Source organism: Euphorbia lathyris, chromosome 8 (assembly GCF_963576675.1).
Source record: "Euphorbia lathyris chromosome 8, ddEupLath1.1, whole genome shotgun sequence".
In the NCBI taxonomy this organism is placed as follows: domain Eukaryota; kingdom Viridiplantae; phylum Streptophyta; class Magnoliopsida; order Malpighiales; family Euphorbiaceae; genus Euphorbia; species Euphorbia lathyris.
In genome coordinates this window covers 70,464,222-70,479,070 of record NC_088917.1, presented here as the reverse complement: position 1 = coordinate 70,479,070, position 14,849 = coordinate 70,464,222, and the positions used below count along the sequence as shown (strand labels likewise).

General features: G+C 35.2%; 1 protein-coding gene across 1 annotated transcript; it reads left to right on the top strand.

Annotated features, from left to right (window-relative positions):
• Positions 1-297: 297 nt before the first annotated feature.
• Positions 298-12,450, top strand: LOC136203781 (uncharacterized). Its single transcript, XM_065995009.1, has 7 exons — positions 298-1,706; positions 3,542-4,904; positions 8,134-8,413; positions 9,145-9,252; positions 9,337-9,615; positions 10,948-11,091; positions 11,892-12,450. Exons 1-7 carry the CDS (start codon positions 617-619, stop codon positions 12,078-12,080), a joined length of 3,453 nt encoding a protein of 1,150 aa, XP_065851081.1. The 5' UTR covers positions 298-616; the 3' UTR covers positions 12,081-12,450.
• Positions 12,451-14,849: the final 2,399 nt, after the last annotated feature.

The following is a 14,849-nucleotide window of genomic DNA, read 5'->3' as shown; positions in this document are numbered from 1 at the left end:
GACAAAGGATGACCCTAATTTCAATTTACCTTATTTTCCCCTAAAATTTGAACTACGATAATTATACAAATTTTCACAAAAATACGAAGGTGTACTTTCGTTTTGAATTAAAATGATAACGGAAGCAGGAGGGTACTCGAATTTTGACTAAGGTAATGATTGTACCTATAGGGTCAGCGTTATCAACGGCTGTACTTGTTTCAAGTGAATAAAATAACGGTTAAGATCCAATTGCAACACTACACATAAATGTACCCTGCAACAACTCTATAATAAAACCCTATTCTGCAGGCCCACGCCCCGACCCATTCGTCTCTTTCATCGCTGGTCATTCTCCGTCCATCACCCATAATTTCCTTTTGCCTGTAATGTCTGCCTTTCTGCCGTTCGTTTTCAATCTCCGATTCTAGCCTCCACCTCCGAAGCTTGGGGGGAGCCGTCTTCTTTCCTCTGAGCATTAGGGTTTTCAATTTGGAACGGTGATTTCATCGTTCCAGCACGCGAAACGATCCTCATTTTGGGATCGTGCGATCCACGTCGCAGATCGCATGGTGGTAAGCGATTTCTTGTAACCCTAACTTAGTACTTGCTAGTGAATCATCTTTAGCAGTACGCCATGGCGGAGACTGGCTCGGTTGATGTGATTCTCGACTTTCTTCGGAGAAATCGCTTCGCCAGAGCTGAGGCAGCATTGCGTAGTGAGCTTACAAACCGCCCTGATTTGAATGGGTTCCTTAATAAACTTACGTTTGAAGAAAAGGAAACAGGAAAGGTGTTGGCGTTCGAGGAAGAGAATGGGAGGAAGCCAGGCAATGATAGTCAAGGGCTTGGTTCGAGGAATAGCAGCGAAATTTCAAATGAACTTATTGTTAAAGAGATAGAGTGTGGGACGGGGATAAATGGGTCGGAGAGCTCTTGGAAAAATAAGTCTTTAGTTGGAGAATGGAGTGGTAAACCTAATGAACCGATTGTGGCAATTGATTCCGAGGACACTGTGCTTGATTTGTATTCATGCAATCCTTACCAAAGTGATGGTGGTATTGTTAACTTGTCTTCTAGAGCAATTGCGAAATCTGGAGAAGAGATTGTCTTCTCCGGTGAACAGAAAAGTTTGTGGCTTGGAAATACAAGTACTAGTAATGCTAAAGCTGAACCCAAGTATGAAAGAATTCAAACAACTGATAAGAAGGAACTTGAGCAGCCATTTACAAATAGTGTTGCATTTTCTGCAGATAACACGTGGTCTAGGAGTGAGGAACCTACTAGCTCTACAACCCAGTGGAAAGATTGTTCTGTCAAGACTGTTTTTCCTTTTGCCAAGGGGGTTGTCTCAACCGGTTATGATACTAATGCTGGATTGGACAAAAGGGAAGGGAAAAAGAAAACAGATATGGCTGATGTTAGGGTTGCAATCAAAGAGCAGGTAGATGAGGTTGGAAGAGCCTTATACTATGGGAAGTCTCAAGGGAGTTCAGAGCAGAGGAATTTAAGTAGCTTAAATTTTTCTCTTGCATCTGATAATCAGAAGGAGGAGTTTCCAAGGCTTCCACCCGTTAAACTCAAGTCAGAGGACAAGCCTTTGAATGTCAGTTGGCAGGAGAAATTTGAGCGTGATGTGTCTGGTGAGAAGCACAACAGTGCTGATAATGCTTTCGTTATTGGATCATATCTTGATGTCCCTATTGGTCAAGAAATCGGCTCCTCAGGTCAGTTCCTTTGATGAATTCCTACTATACAGAAATGAAAGTCATATAATGTTTTGTTTTCTGATTGGGAAGATGACAATGTGTATGCTCCTTTATTGCCATCTTCTGGAGTTTTTAATTTGTTCATTTGCCTCAAGGATAATCCTTTCGAAAGTAGAAAGGATGGAAATTATGAAATTGTTTGTCATCCACTACAACTCGTAGTAGTGGTTGCTGATACAACTTCTTAAGATGTTAATTTAGGTGTTCCACTTCCCGCCAATCAGCTCCATTTCACACCTCTGCGAAGAAATGATACATTACATTCATTTTCAACAAAATGCTCATGACTTTATTCTCCCGTTTCTCTCATTTTGCCATGCTGAAATCCAGTATGGCTTTAATGACTTAAATCGAAAAATTTGTGTTTGCTAGAGAAATGAATATGGTATTATAGCATTAATTATGGCCTTCATTTTTATTCATCCCAGCAGCCTTTGGACCTAGATGAACCTTGCATTAGGATTTCTTAGATTTGGTGACTGGCTAAAGCATAGTTGTTAAGAAGTATGCCTCGTCATCAAGTTGGAGTGTCAGTGCCTCAACTTATGAGAGGCAGGCTCTCTTTATGAGGTGCATGTCTTGAATCAGGCATAAGGCATAATAAAGGTATATGTTGTTAACATTGTCCTAGTATTTATGTTGTCAATTTAATCCCTAGAATGACCTGTACATTATCGCTTGTCACATCAAGTATAGGGGCAACAAAAAAGAGACAAATTACTGAGATAATTATGTGGCATAGATGTGGTCAAGTGGAGTTAAAGAGTATGCTCCCGTATACAAGATTAATTGAGGGAAAAAATGTGTATTGACCTCCTCTCCTAGTACTTGAAAGAGAACAACCTTTTTATTTCATGGCCAATATACTTTGTTCATCTCCCCATTTGTCCAAACTGAATATATTTCCCTTTCTATTACCTGCCCAATAATTTTTTACTCCAATGCAAGGGTTACATCATCTTTTCCCTATGAAAGAAGAAAGTGGCGGTGGGGATTAGCTGTATAGAATTTCAGCACAGTAGACTACTCTAGCGTTGGAAATGTGCTAATAGAAGTGGAGATGGATACTGGTGAAGAAACTTTATTTAATGAAAAATGAAGAATTCACAAATAAATTACTTGAGTGGAGTTGTGGGATTTTACAGCGGTTCACTTTTTGGTTCACCAGTATCCATCTCCACTTCTATTAGCACATTTCCAACGCTAGAGTAGTCTACTGTGCTGAAATTCTATACCTAATCCCCACCGCTACTTTCTTCTTCCACAGGGAAAAGATGATGTAACCCTTACATTGGAGGAAAAAAAATATTGTAAAGCAAATTTCTCCATAATAAGAAATAGTTGCAGAACTTGAGCTCTTATGGCGGTGTCTCATAACATGCTACTTCCTCATTTCCATAAGTTGGGAAATTTCAGAAGCATTGTTAAATATTATAACATGTTGAACGAGTAAAATTTATTTCTATTACTAGAAGACATAAAATGCGGATTTTTTTTTTAATCTTGAAAAACAAGGGAAAATTGCATTTTAAAACAACAGAATCATAATAAATCTTTATGCTTGCATCTTCTTAATCTCATTAATCTAGAATTATTGTGAAGTATTATTAACACGTCTTGACATTCTAGTTTAATCTCTTTATTCTTTAACTCGCTTTTCCTTGAGTTTCAAGATTTTCTGATTTTAGCAGCTTTCTTTTTCTTTTTATTGTTTTATAGGGCATTTGTTTCTTATCTTTTAAATTTCCCTGCTACAGTTTTGGTTGTGATCTTATATTTGGATTGGTAATTAGGTGGGAAAAGAAATGCGGGAGGCAGCTGGTTATCTGTGAGTCAAGGAATAGCTGAGGATGCATCTGATCTAGTTTCTGGTTTTGCTACTGTTGGTGATGGATTAAGTGAATCTATTGATTATCCAAATGAATATTGGGATTCTGATGAGTATGATGATGATGATGATGTTGGATATATGAGACAACCGATTGAAGATGAGGCCTGGTTTCTGGCCCATGAAATTGATTACCCAAGTGACAATGAAAAGGGGACACGGCATGGTAGTGTTCCAGACCAACAGGAAAGAGGTCCTGCCAAAGATGAGGATGATGATCAATCTTTTGCTGAGGAGGATTCCTACTTCTCTGGGGAGCAGTATTTTCAATCAAAAACTATCGAACCAATTGCAGCCTCAGATGATCCTATAGGGCTTTCATTGACTGAAATGTATAGGAGGACTAATGACAATGATTTAATAGCTCAGTATGATGGACATTTAATGGATGTAGAAGAACTAAATTTGATGCGTGCAGAACCTGTTTGGCAGGGATTTGTCACCCAAACGAATGAGCTTATAGTGCTAGGTGATGGGAAGGCCATGGATGACTGTAGAAGACCGCAGCTGGATGATATTTGTGCAGATGATGATCAACATGGTTCAGTTAGATCAATTGGTGTGGGTATCAATAGTGATGCAGCAGATTTTGGCAGTGAAGTGCGGGAAAGTTTGGTCGGGGGTAGTAGTGAAGGAGATATAGAGTACTTTCACGAGCGTGACAGTAGGATTGGTGGGTCAAGATCCTCTCACCATGAGTCAGACAAGAAATATGTTGACAGACAAAACAGGGATAAAAGGAGAACTGGTAAACAAGAATGCAATGAATACATTCCTGGATCTGACAAAGTTTCATCTTCGCAAGTGAAAGATCATAGAGATGGGGGATTTTCATTTCCCCCACCGTTGAGAGATGGCCAGCTGGTCCAGGCAGAGTCTAGCAAGCCTTTATGGTCAAACAACAGTAGAACAATTGTTGAAACTGATAACCATATGAATGCTTCAGTGGCAACGGATAACAAGATTGCTGACTGGAGGCAGAAAAGCAGCGATTCTTCTACAGCCAAAAGTTCCAGGGATGAAAACAATGCTAGTGCTGTTAGATCTGCAGCTTCTTCTCCCTCTTCCTTTTCAAATTATGGTTATGCAGAACAAGAGCATGACAAAAAGGAAGATAATGATAGAATAGGTAGTGCGAGGGAAGAGGACCCTGGGGTATCTCTTGAGGATGAAGAGGCAGCCGCTGTGCAAGAGCAAGTCAGGCAAATAAAGTCACAGGAGGAGGAATTTGAAACTTTCAATCTTAAGATTGTGCACAGGAAAAACAGGCATGTCCTTTGAACTTATTTGAATTATAAACTTATATAATTAGGGTGTTTGCTGGTCTGCTAACTTTTACTTATATTCACTTACATGGCCATAATGTCCTGTCTTCTTTGTGGTGCTACATTCACACATTAGCCATATTTTTGCTTAGTTTATCTAAGCCTTCTAATCTGCAATTGGTGATATTAAAGGCTCTAATTGTTTCTTTTGAAGTTTCTAATTCCCGACTCTGTCATAGATTAGAGAGCGAATAAAACGACTCAGTTTTTGCACTCATAGACAGCTATTAAAAAAATCTGTTTCTTAGATCGTCCCATAATCGCCTGCTTACTCCATTTACCTTGAGTTCTTGGAAGTGCGGGATCTGCTGATGCTTCTTACAGGAAGGTACATATCATAGCTGGACATCAGGCTAAGTAGGACAGAAGAAACCTCTAGGCTTATTACAGACAACTATTGCAGCGTGCTTGTGCCAGACTTTGAACATACTCTATTCCAGCTCTCTCCTTTGCTCGTTCAGGATCTGCTTACAGGGCTAAATCTATCAAATTAGATAAAAAACCCGGTTGAGTGAGTCCCTCTTGTAACTGGGATTCTCAGTCTATATTATAATAATATTTAATGAATTATGGAATAGAATGCAAAGCAAGCAAAGCCAAGGTGCGACACCTGTGTGGGGCCCTCAACGACTTTCGATAAAAACCTAAAGTCAGGGACGGAGACTTTGTGCTATGTAACTGCATTCGGAAGTGCCTGAAAAGACGCATAATTGAAGGTTGTAATCCTTCCCATGCATTTGACTACGGTAACTAGTCCACCTGCAGAAATCAGAAAGCACTAGGGAAGTGCCAGCAAATCATGCTAGAGTATTTCTGAACATAGATTTGCTAATTTTCTGCCAATTCTAATAAAAATGAATTCTATCCAGGTAAAATTAGAAGGTCCATAAGATGAGTTTATGCCACTGCTCTTGAGCCAAATATTGGATGAGAATTGGAATGATCAAACCGAGAATAGTAAGAAGGTGATAAGAAATATTGAGTATAAAGAACTAGGACTCTGTTTCAGCCATATGATTTTTTTGAGGAGCTGTTTTGATGGGCTGAAACATGGCAATGCATCTAGGTAATGCAAGTTTACTTCTTCCTGTGGTGTCTCTTTGAGATAATGAGCATAAAGAGGAGGGAGGAAGAAATCAATGTTGTTGAACTCTTCTTACAAAGATGTTTCTTGTAGTTCTCTCCATTCCTCCTTAGGTATCTTGTGATATGTATTTTGCATAACGTGTAATATAGTAGTTTGAAGACTTTGCCCAAATCCTTGTTACTGGAGTTATTTAATGTAATAAAAGATAGAATTAAGATTATTAAGAAGGTTAAATCAAGGATTCTATACCTCAAGACTCTTGAAGTCCCCTGATTCATAGGTATTAATGATATATATATATATTTCCAGAACCTTGCTTGTAATAGGAGGAAAATTGCCCAAAGTAGAATAATTTAAATGTTTTGAAGATTATCACATGATATAACATACATGAAATAGGGGAATAATAACCCAAAGTAGGATTTACTCAGCGACCAAGTGGTCATATGCTTGATTGCTCTTTGGATTTTCAGTCATGTCTATGTTTTCAGGGCCAGAAATTGGTTTGACTGCTGTAACTTCAGCTTTATTCTATAAGCTGATGCAGACTCTGAGTAACCCAAAAAGAATCCGTTTTCATTAACCAATTAACTGCTGGTTGGTGTTCTAGGTTAAGAGTTACTTCTATTTCTCGCTATGCAAATCATCATTTAAGGTATATATGCAAGTCTTTGTTTCATTGTCCTATTTTATACTGTTTTCTCGGTTAATTTACATCCTAAAGAGGACTAGGATTAGTACGAGTCCAGTGCTTACAAGTCTAGGATATATTTATAATCTTGTAATGTTTTATTCAGCTTTCAATCAAAATTGTAAAATTTTCGACAGGTTATTGTACTTCAACTAGTGTGATAATACAATTCTCTTCACTCCTTAAATAAATAGGCGTGAAACCTTAATACTGTTTCCTAACCTCTATTATCTACTGTAAACCAGCCTCATTATTCTTTTTGTTTGATCACTTAACTTTTCACCCATTCTAGCCATTATATAGATGTAAAAGTGTACAGGCCCCACAAGCCGTCTTAGCTTAGAAGAATGAAAAAAGATACTACCTCCATTCCCTTATATAAGTCATTCTAGCAAATTAGTTTTTTCCCCAAATATAAGTCATTCTAGTTTTCCATTTTTCTAAGAACTTTTAGTTTAGTTTTTTGGTCCAATCATTAAATTTTTTGTCTTGATCCATGTGTTTTTTTAACATTCCAAGGCTTATTCCCCAACCATGACAGAAGAGAGAATTTATTTTTAGTTAACCAATGTAAATTCATTAATTTGACTCTATATTAATTGTATATCTTAATTTATATGAAATACCCTAGAATGACTTATATAAGGGAATGGAGTGAGTAATTTTTTTATTTTATCTTATATTATTATTATTTTAATTTTTTTGAAATAGCATAAAAATGGCCAACTGTATCAATATCATTGATGTTCTAAGTTGACTCGCACCAAACTTTATTCTTATAGAGGAAGAAAGTTCTATTCCATCCTGTTGCAATCTATCTACCCTTGAATCTGATGGACTAAACATCTCTTTCCGATGCCTCAGTTAATGTGCAAGGATAATGTTTATTTCTCTTAATGTAATTGAATTCCTAAACGCAGTGAAGTAGAATCCTGGTTCACTTGTCAAAAATATTGCATTTCAACTAAAAGACCAGACATCCCTATAGGGATCACTGCACCGCGTCCTTGAAGTCATTGAGTGAGAGAGTGAGGAAAAACGAACTTAACATTATAAATGTACTAGTTTGGTTTCCCTGAATGCTTATAAAGAATACAGATGGCAGTGGGAGCTCCTGTACAAGAAGACATGTAATGAAATAACTAGAAATGATTAGTTGTTTTGAGTTTGATGTAGTGTTATTCTGTAAGCTCATTGCTAGCCTCTATCTCTTTGCTGTCCACTCTGTCCTGGACATACTGAAAAGTTGTACACCCATTTATTTTTTGTTGGTTAATGTTTAATACCAAATATCAAGCAAGCTTCTCACTTTTAACTCTTTTCATTGTATTGATTTTTATCATGTGTGCTTGATTCTACCAGACTTCACCTGAACTCTTCCTTCTGTTGATCAGAACTGGCTTTGAGGAGGACAAAAACTTCCATGTTGTTCTAAATTCTGTACTAGCTGGACGCTATCATGTTACCGAGTATCTTGGATCAGCTGCTTTCAGTAAGGCTATCCAAGCCCATGACCTGCATACAGGAATGGACGTATGTGTGAAAATCATAAAAAACAACAAGGACTTCTTCGATCAGAGTCTTGACGAGATAAAGCTTCTAAAGTATGTTAACAAGCATGATCCTGCTGACAAGTACCACCTTCTCAGATTGTATGATTACTTCTATTACCGAGTAAGTAGAAGGATGCTATTTATTTTGATAATTTGTTTACCATAAAGGTTTTAGCATGGCCGTCAATGACCCGACTGCATTGATATATTACCCTTGTAGGTTCTGTAACTACTTATATTGGGTCACTGTTTCTGTTGTATGATGAATCATTGCTTTTCACTTTTCAAACTTTTTTAGTCATTGATTGTCTCAAATTAGTGTTCTCTGGAATCAGATTGCTATGCATTTTCTTCATCTTTTTACCTCTTGGGTGGCTCTAAGCAGTGGGGTAGCATTTGATATGGCTATGCATATACTACCTGGTTTTATAAGATAGGGATGGCGCTAGTTTTTATTATCTTCTAAAAGGAATGTTTATTATTAGTACCCAGTTCTATAGTAAGCGTGGTACCAGCTTTTGACATCAACTAAAAGGAATGCTTGTTAGGAATGTTATAGTCTAAACTACTGTCATATAGTTATGAACTGGTAAACATATGGCATCATATGAAACAGTAAATACTGAAACCTTATGGGTTACATTTGGTGGAAAAGGAATAATCATTTAGGGTAATGGCTTTACCTGAGATTGGGTACTTGCTGTGCACATTACCACTTTCCTCAAACCATCATAAATATTTGAAACAGAGGATTCGAGCGTCCTATAGGAAGAGAATTTCTTATAAGATTCAAATTTAATGATGTTAATTTATGATTAAAACATTTACAATAAAGTGTATGTTTATATGCAGGAGCATTTGTTAATTGTTTGTGAACTTCTCAAGGCAAATTTATACGAGTTCCATAAGTTCAATAGAGAATCAGGAGGAGAGGTTTACTTTACAATGCCAAGATTGCAGGTTTGTGATTTGACATTTTCTTCATCAAATGTTTATATATCATACTTGCTCTGACATAATATTCTTTTAATTCCTTATATGCAGTCAATTACCATTCAATGTTTGGAAGCACTTCAGTTTTTGCATGGTCTTGGCCTGATACACTGTGATTTAAAGCCTGAGAATATATTAGTGAAAAGCTATAGCAGATGTGAGGTGAAAGTCATTGACCTTGGGAGTAGCTGTTTTGAGACTGATCATCTCTGCTCCTATGTTCAATCGAGATCCTATCGTGCACCAGAGGTTATCTTAGGTCTTCCATATGATAAGAAGATAGATGTTTGGTCACTTGGCTGCATCTTGGCAGAACTATGTACAGGCAATGTAAGTTTTTGCATTTGTTTTCTGCTCCTAGCTCTATCCAACTGCATTTTCCACTTGTAACCTTTTTAATTTCAATACTTTTTGTTTGCTTCTTGAAGACTGGGTACTATGCAATTATATTTACTTGCCCAATAATGGCATGATTTGGCTGGACATTTCCACTATTAAACTCTGACTATTCGTCCCCAAAATTTGGCATAGTAAAAGTAGTCCACACTTGTGGTTTATGTATCAGTTAGAGATTAAGGTTTGTGATTGTGGAACGAGGATTTTGACGTAACAATGAGGATGGGGTTTTAGTACTCTTTGGGTGGTGGGCAGAAGGGTTGTTTAGTGTTTTCCCGCAAAGGAACAACATGTAGAGGAGAGATTAGAAGCAGTATCATTTGAAAATATAAAGTTTTATAATTTTCCAGATAAATAATACGTGATTTGTTCTGAATGTTTCACTTTTCTTGAAGTATAAAAGATGAAACTAAATGATGCAGACCTCTTATTTTGTCAGAATTTTTTTTGATAAAAAAGCTATTATGTCTTTTCCATATGCTGCTTTATTTGGCGTTTTGGATTTATAAGCTTTTACCTAATGTGTTCTTCACAGGGATTACATGTATATATGGAAGCAAGCACAATTGCATGCGTATATGTCTGTTTTGTATTATTTATATATATATATAAGCACACAAACACCAAATTCACATGAATAAGTAGAAGTGCTTTAAGTATGGCCCTAAATATATATTTAAACTGTTAATCATGATTGGGATCATATATATTTAAACTGTTAATCATGATTGGGATCATATACATCAATATAATTTGTTTATGTGATCTGACTAATGTTCATTAGATTTAGAGCAAATTAAACTGCAAATTCAGATTAGATTTAATTTATAATTGGTTCAAGTGGTTACTAAGGTAGTTAAACATAGTAGGTAGTATTAGTGTTATATATTTCTCAACCTTTCTCATATTTTACAATGCTTTAAAAACACTTCAACTAACTATAAAACAATTAAAAGTGAAATCTATAATCAATATAGTTAACTAATTGCCTTATAATAAAAGTGAAATCATAAATTACAGAATCACTTGTTGTAATAGAAATTAGTATAATCATAATAGGATTATGAACGATTTTGAATCAGAAGAGAGATTTCAAGAAATGACAGATCTGTGTCAATAGAATAATAATTCCATTTTTAGTGGTAATTCACGGACTTTTGTACTGAATAATTCTCATATAATTTGAAGTATTAGCTATGCAAAAAATTTCAGTTGCAATTTTGTGATCCTCATGGGAACTTGACTTCAATATAACTTCTGTTTTAGGTACTCTTCCAAAATGATTCACCAGCAACATTACTGGCACGAGTTATTGGAATTATTGGTCCCATTGATCAAGTTATGCTTGCTAAAGGACGTGATACATACAAGTATTTTACAAAAAATCACATGCTTTATGAAAGGAACCAGGTAACATTTATTTTCACCTTTTATTCTTTTGCATTTCTTTTTATGCTTTTACTTTTGGATTCTTTCATTCTGCTTAACTTATATCGTGTAACAAACTTACTATTGTGTTACTTGGGGCTATACTTCAACTCTTATTGTATGTTTTATTGCTTGACTGAGATGGAGTTTAATGTGCTAATAAATATGCATAGATTTAAAATTTATATCAACCATCATTTGGCTTTGAAGTTCTTATTGTTGTTGCAAGCATATTTGTGATATGCAATCATTTTTTATACACTACTCAGACTTAAATCAACCTCCTGAGTTTTAAACCCTAGAAATCTAAAGATGCTAAATCCTTTCTGATCGCATCTTCTTGTGCTCTTCCGTACGGATTCCTTTTATTATGGTTCCTTGTCCTTTGCTTGAATTCCCTCTACTTCAACTGTACAAGTGTTTCTACTTCTGTTCATTATTGGTGAACGGCAGTTTGCTGCACCACAAGATTCTTAACATGATTCAATTTTGACCTGTCTGTACATTTTTGCAACTTCGTCTAGTTCATATTAGCTACATTTTGGGTTTCAATGGAGCATTAAGGTGGCCTTGATGAGCAATTGCCTTGTCTAGAAATTAAATTTAACAAAATATTTTACAGACCATAGTATTTCTATTTCATATTTTTGAAGGGGCATATTTGGTGTGTTCTAATGCTGAAATGCTCTTTCGTGGTGTTAAGTATTTAGCTAAATGGTTACAATTCAGTACTTTCGCGTGTTCATTTGTATGGCTGAAGTTACGTTGTTCGTTATCTTCAGGAGACCAGCAGACTAGAATACCTAATACCAAAAAAGACATCATTGAGACATCGATTGCCAATGGGGGATCAAGGTTTCATTGACTTTGTTGGACATTTGCTTGAAGTAAACCCGAAGAAACGGCCTTCTGCATTGGAGGCGCTGAAGCACCCTTGGCTATCATACCCGTATGAACCAATATCAGCCTAAACTGATTGAGGAATCTCAATGGTTGAGACAAAAATGCTGCACTGCAGGTCCTTTAATGCTTGGTTTAGGTAAGGAGCAACTGGTATTTGCTCCTTGAAGGGACCTGCATACATTGAAAGGTGTGTTCAGTTTGATGGTGAATTACTTATTTTTACTTAATTTACCAAGTTGTATTTTAAATTTGCTATAATTAAGAATGTAATTTTTGCACGCATTCTATTCTTAGGCTTTTTTTCTTTCTTTCTTTTCTCCGTTCTGTTTGATCCGGTGGAAGGGAACCTTGAAATCTTTGTTGTAAATGAAGTATGATAAGTGTTATTTTAGGTTATTTAGTAATAGCATATGGAAGTAGCTGCCTGCTTTTCTGATATTTGTTACAAGCTTCCTCGGGTGATCGCTAAAGCTTACAAAATGTGGAGCTCATGTACACGCAAACAGCCGTAGATTGCTTGAATCAGAAAAAAAGACAAGTTACTATTCAGATTGTTTTCACCACAAAAGTGTGATGGTGTATTAAATTGATTCATGGTTACTGCTGTTTTTGTGTTAGGTTGGGGTTTTCTACTGATTGAGCAAAATCTGATTACAAATGAATATTATTGCCATTGTGACATTTTCTGCACAAAGTGTAAAATCAGAAAGAATATGATGGATCCAAGGATCTTCGTTAAAACTTAAATTCACCAAAACAGATAGTAATGAAATTGTACATATTACTATTATTATTATTTCACCTTTTGGTTGTAACTGTTTTATTTTTGGCAAGTATGAAACTTTGGATCTAATTATAAAAGCCCAGTTTCATTAAATTTCTAAAAAATGTCCATGAATTTATTTGTAAATGAATTCTTTTATCAAATAACTCTAATTCTATTGTAATCCTTGTATCACTATTTTTTTTTTTTTTTTTTTTTGATGGGCTTTGATCTGAAACAAGTACTACCAAAGAAAAAAAGAAAAAACTGTACAAAGAAAGAAACTGGAAATAAGTTTCTGAAATTGTTAGATTTTCAATTTAATTAGACAAGCTGATGTTATTTATTTATTTATAGAGAAGCTTAAAGATTCATAAATGGAAGGTGAAAATTCAACTAGACAAAGCAAGTTTGGGTTGCAATATTACAAGCATGGAGGATTATTAGATTATAATAAACTTTTCTATGCCTAAATAAGGCCACTTGAAGACTTTACAGAAATATATTATACTAATTTTATTACCACTTTTTGTTTGTTTAGTTGTGCACTTGAAGTCATCATGTTTTATGGGTTACTAGAAAGATGAATTTCATAGTATGTGATATGGGGTTTAATTTAATTTAATTCCAATTATTAATTAATATTATTTTTGGTAATAAAGAGAAAAAGGGTTTTGATCTTTTGGATTTGATTCTTTGACTTGTGGAAAACTTCTCTTTTTGGACTTAAAGATAAGTTTTCACCCTCACATGGATTGTTTCTTGAGCCATCACTATTCAAACTTTAAGTGAAATTTCTTAAGAAGTTGTGGATGAAAAAGATGCCTAAATTAAATTAAGGGGGACCCAACATCCCAATTGATGATTAGGGTTTGTTGGTCCAACCTTTTTTTTTTCTTTTTTGTAATTCAATTAATTGTATATTCTATAGTTATGAATCTTGATCAAGATATAATTAATAATAAAAATAAAAAAGAGAGAGCAAATCCCACCTCTTTAGATCTTTCCTTGCAAAGCATATGTCAACTCAAAGAAAAGCCTTTTTTTCTTCTATAAAAATTAGTTTCTTTTTGTTTAAATAATAAGTATTCACCTTTGTTATCTTTATTGTTTTTGGAGTTACCATTATTACTTCTTTTTGGTCACTTTTTGTTTGTTTTACTTTCTAATAGTGTTTCACAACATAACCTACAAAAGTCTACATTTTCTGCTCTAGAATAAAGGTCACACTTTATATTTATCAACAAACTATATATTTACTTTTGATGCTATAGTAACCAAGAAAGAAAGTTATAAAAAAAAAAACCAAGAAAGAAAGAAAATAAAATTTCCCTCTTATTTTTGTGTTACTAGATACATAGTGTTGATGTCCGAATTTAGTATTTTTGTGATAATTCTTAAAGAATTTATTTTAAATTTATTCTATTATTTATATTTCTAAATTAGTTGTTATTCTCATCTCTGAAGTTATTTTCTAAATTAGTTGTTATTTCTAAAGGGTTTAGAGACTTGGGTTTTCGCGAACTCCATAAATTCAATTTAAGCCTCATAGCGAAGTAGGACTGGTCTATTATGTCTAACTCATCTTCTCTTGCAGCCAGAGTTTTATGTATTAATAAACATAAATATTTATACAAGTGTAAGCCAAACCCAACCCTAACCCTAAAGTGTATAATTACAAATATAACTCTAATATATATAAACCTATCACCCTTCATCAAGTGGCGCAGTGGTATTACAAATGCTCAACTTGGAGCATAATAAATAAAATTTATCTTTAACAACTGTTTGGTTATCCACATTAGCAAGTTGATCAATAGTAGAAATGCATTGAACTTGTAACAACCGCTTAGACACACGATCTCGAACAAAGAAAAAGTCGATCTCAATATGTTTACTGCCACGATGAAAGATCAGATCCACCGTAAGATAAGTAGCTGAAATATTGTCACACAACATGCGAGGAAGTCAAGACAAGGAAATCCGAGCTCATTGATGTGAAACTAACCCATTTCAGACGTGCCAGTAGTGAGAGCTCTGGATTCAGCTTCAGTGGAGGATATTGCAACAAACT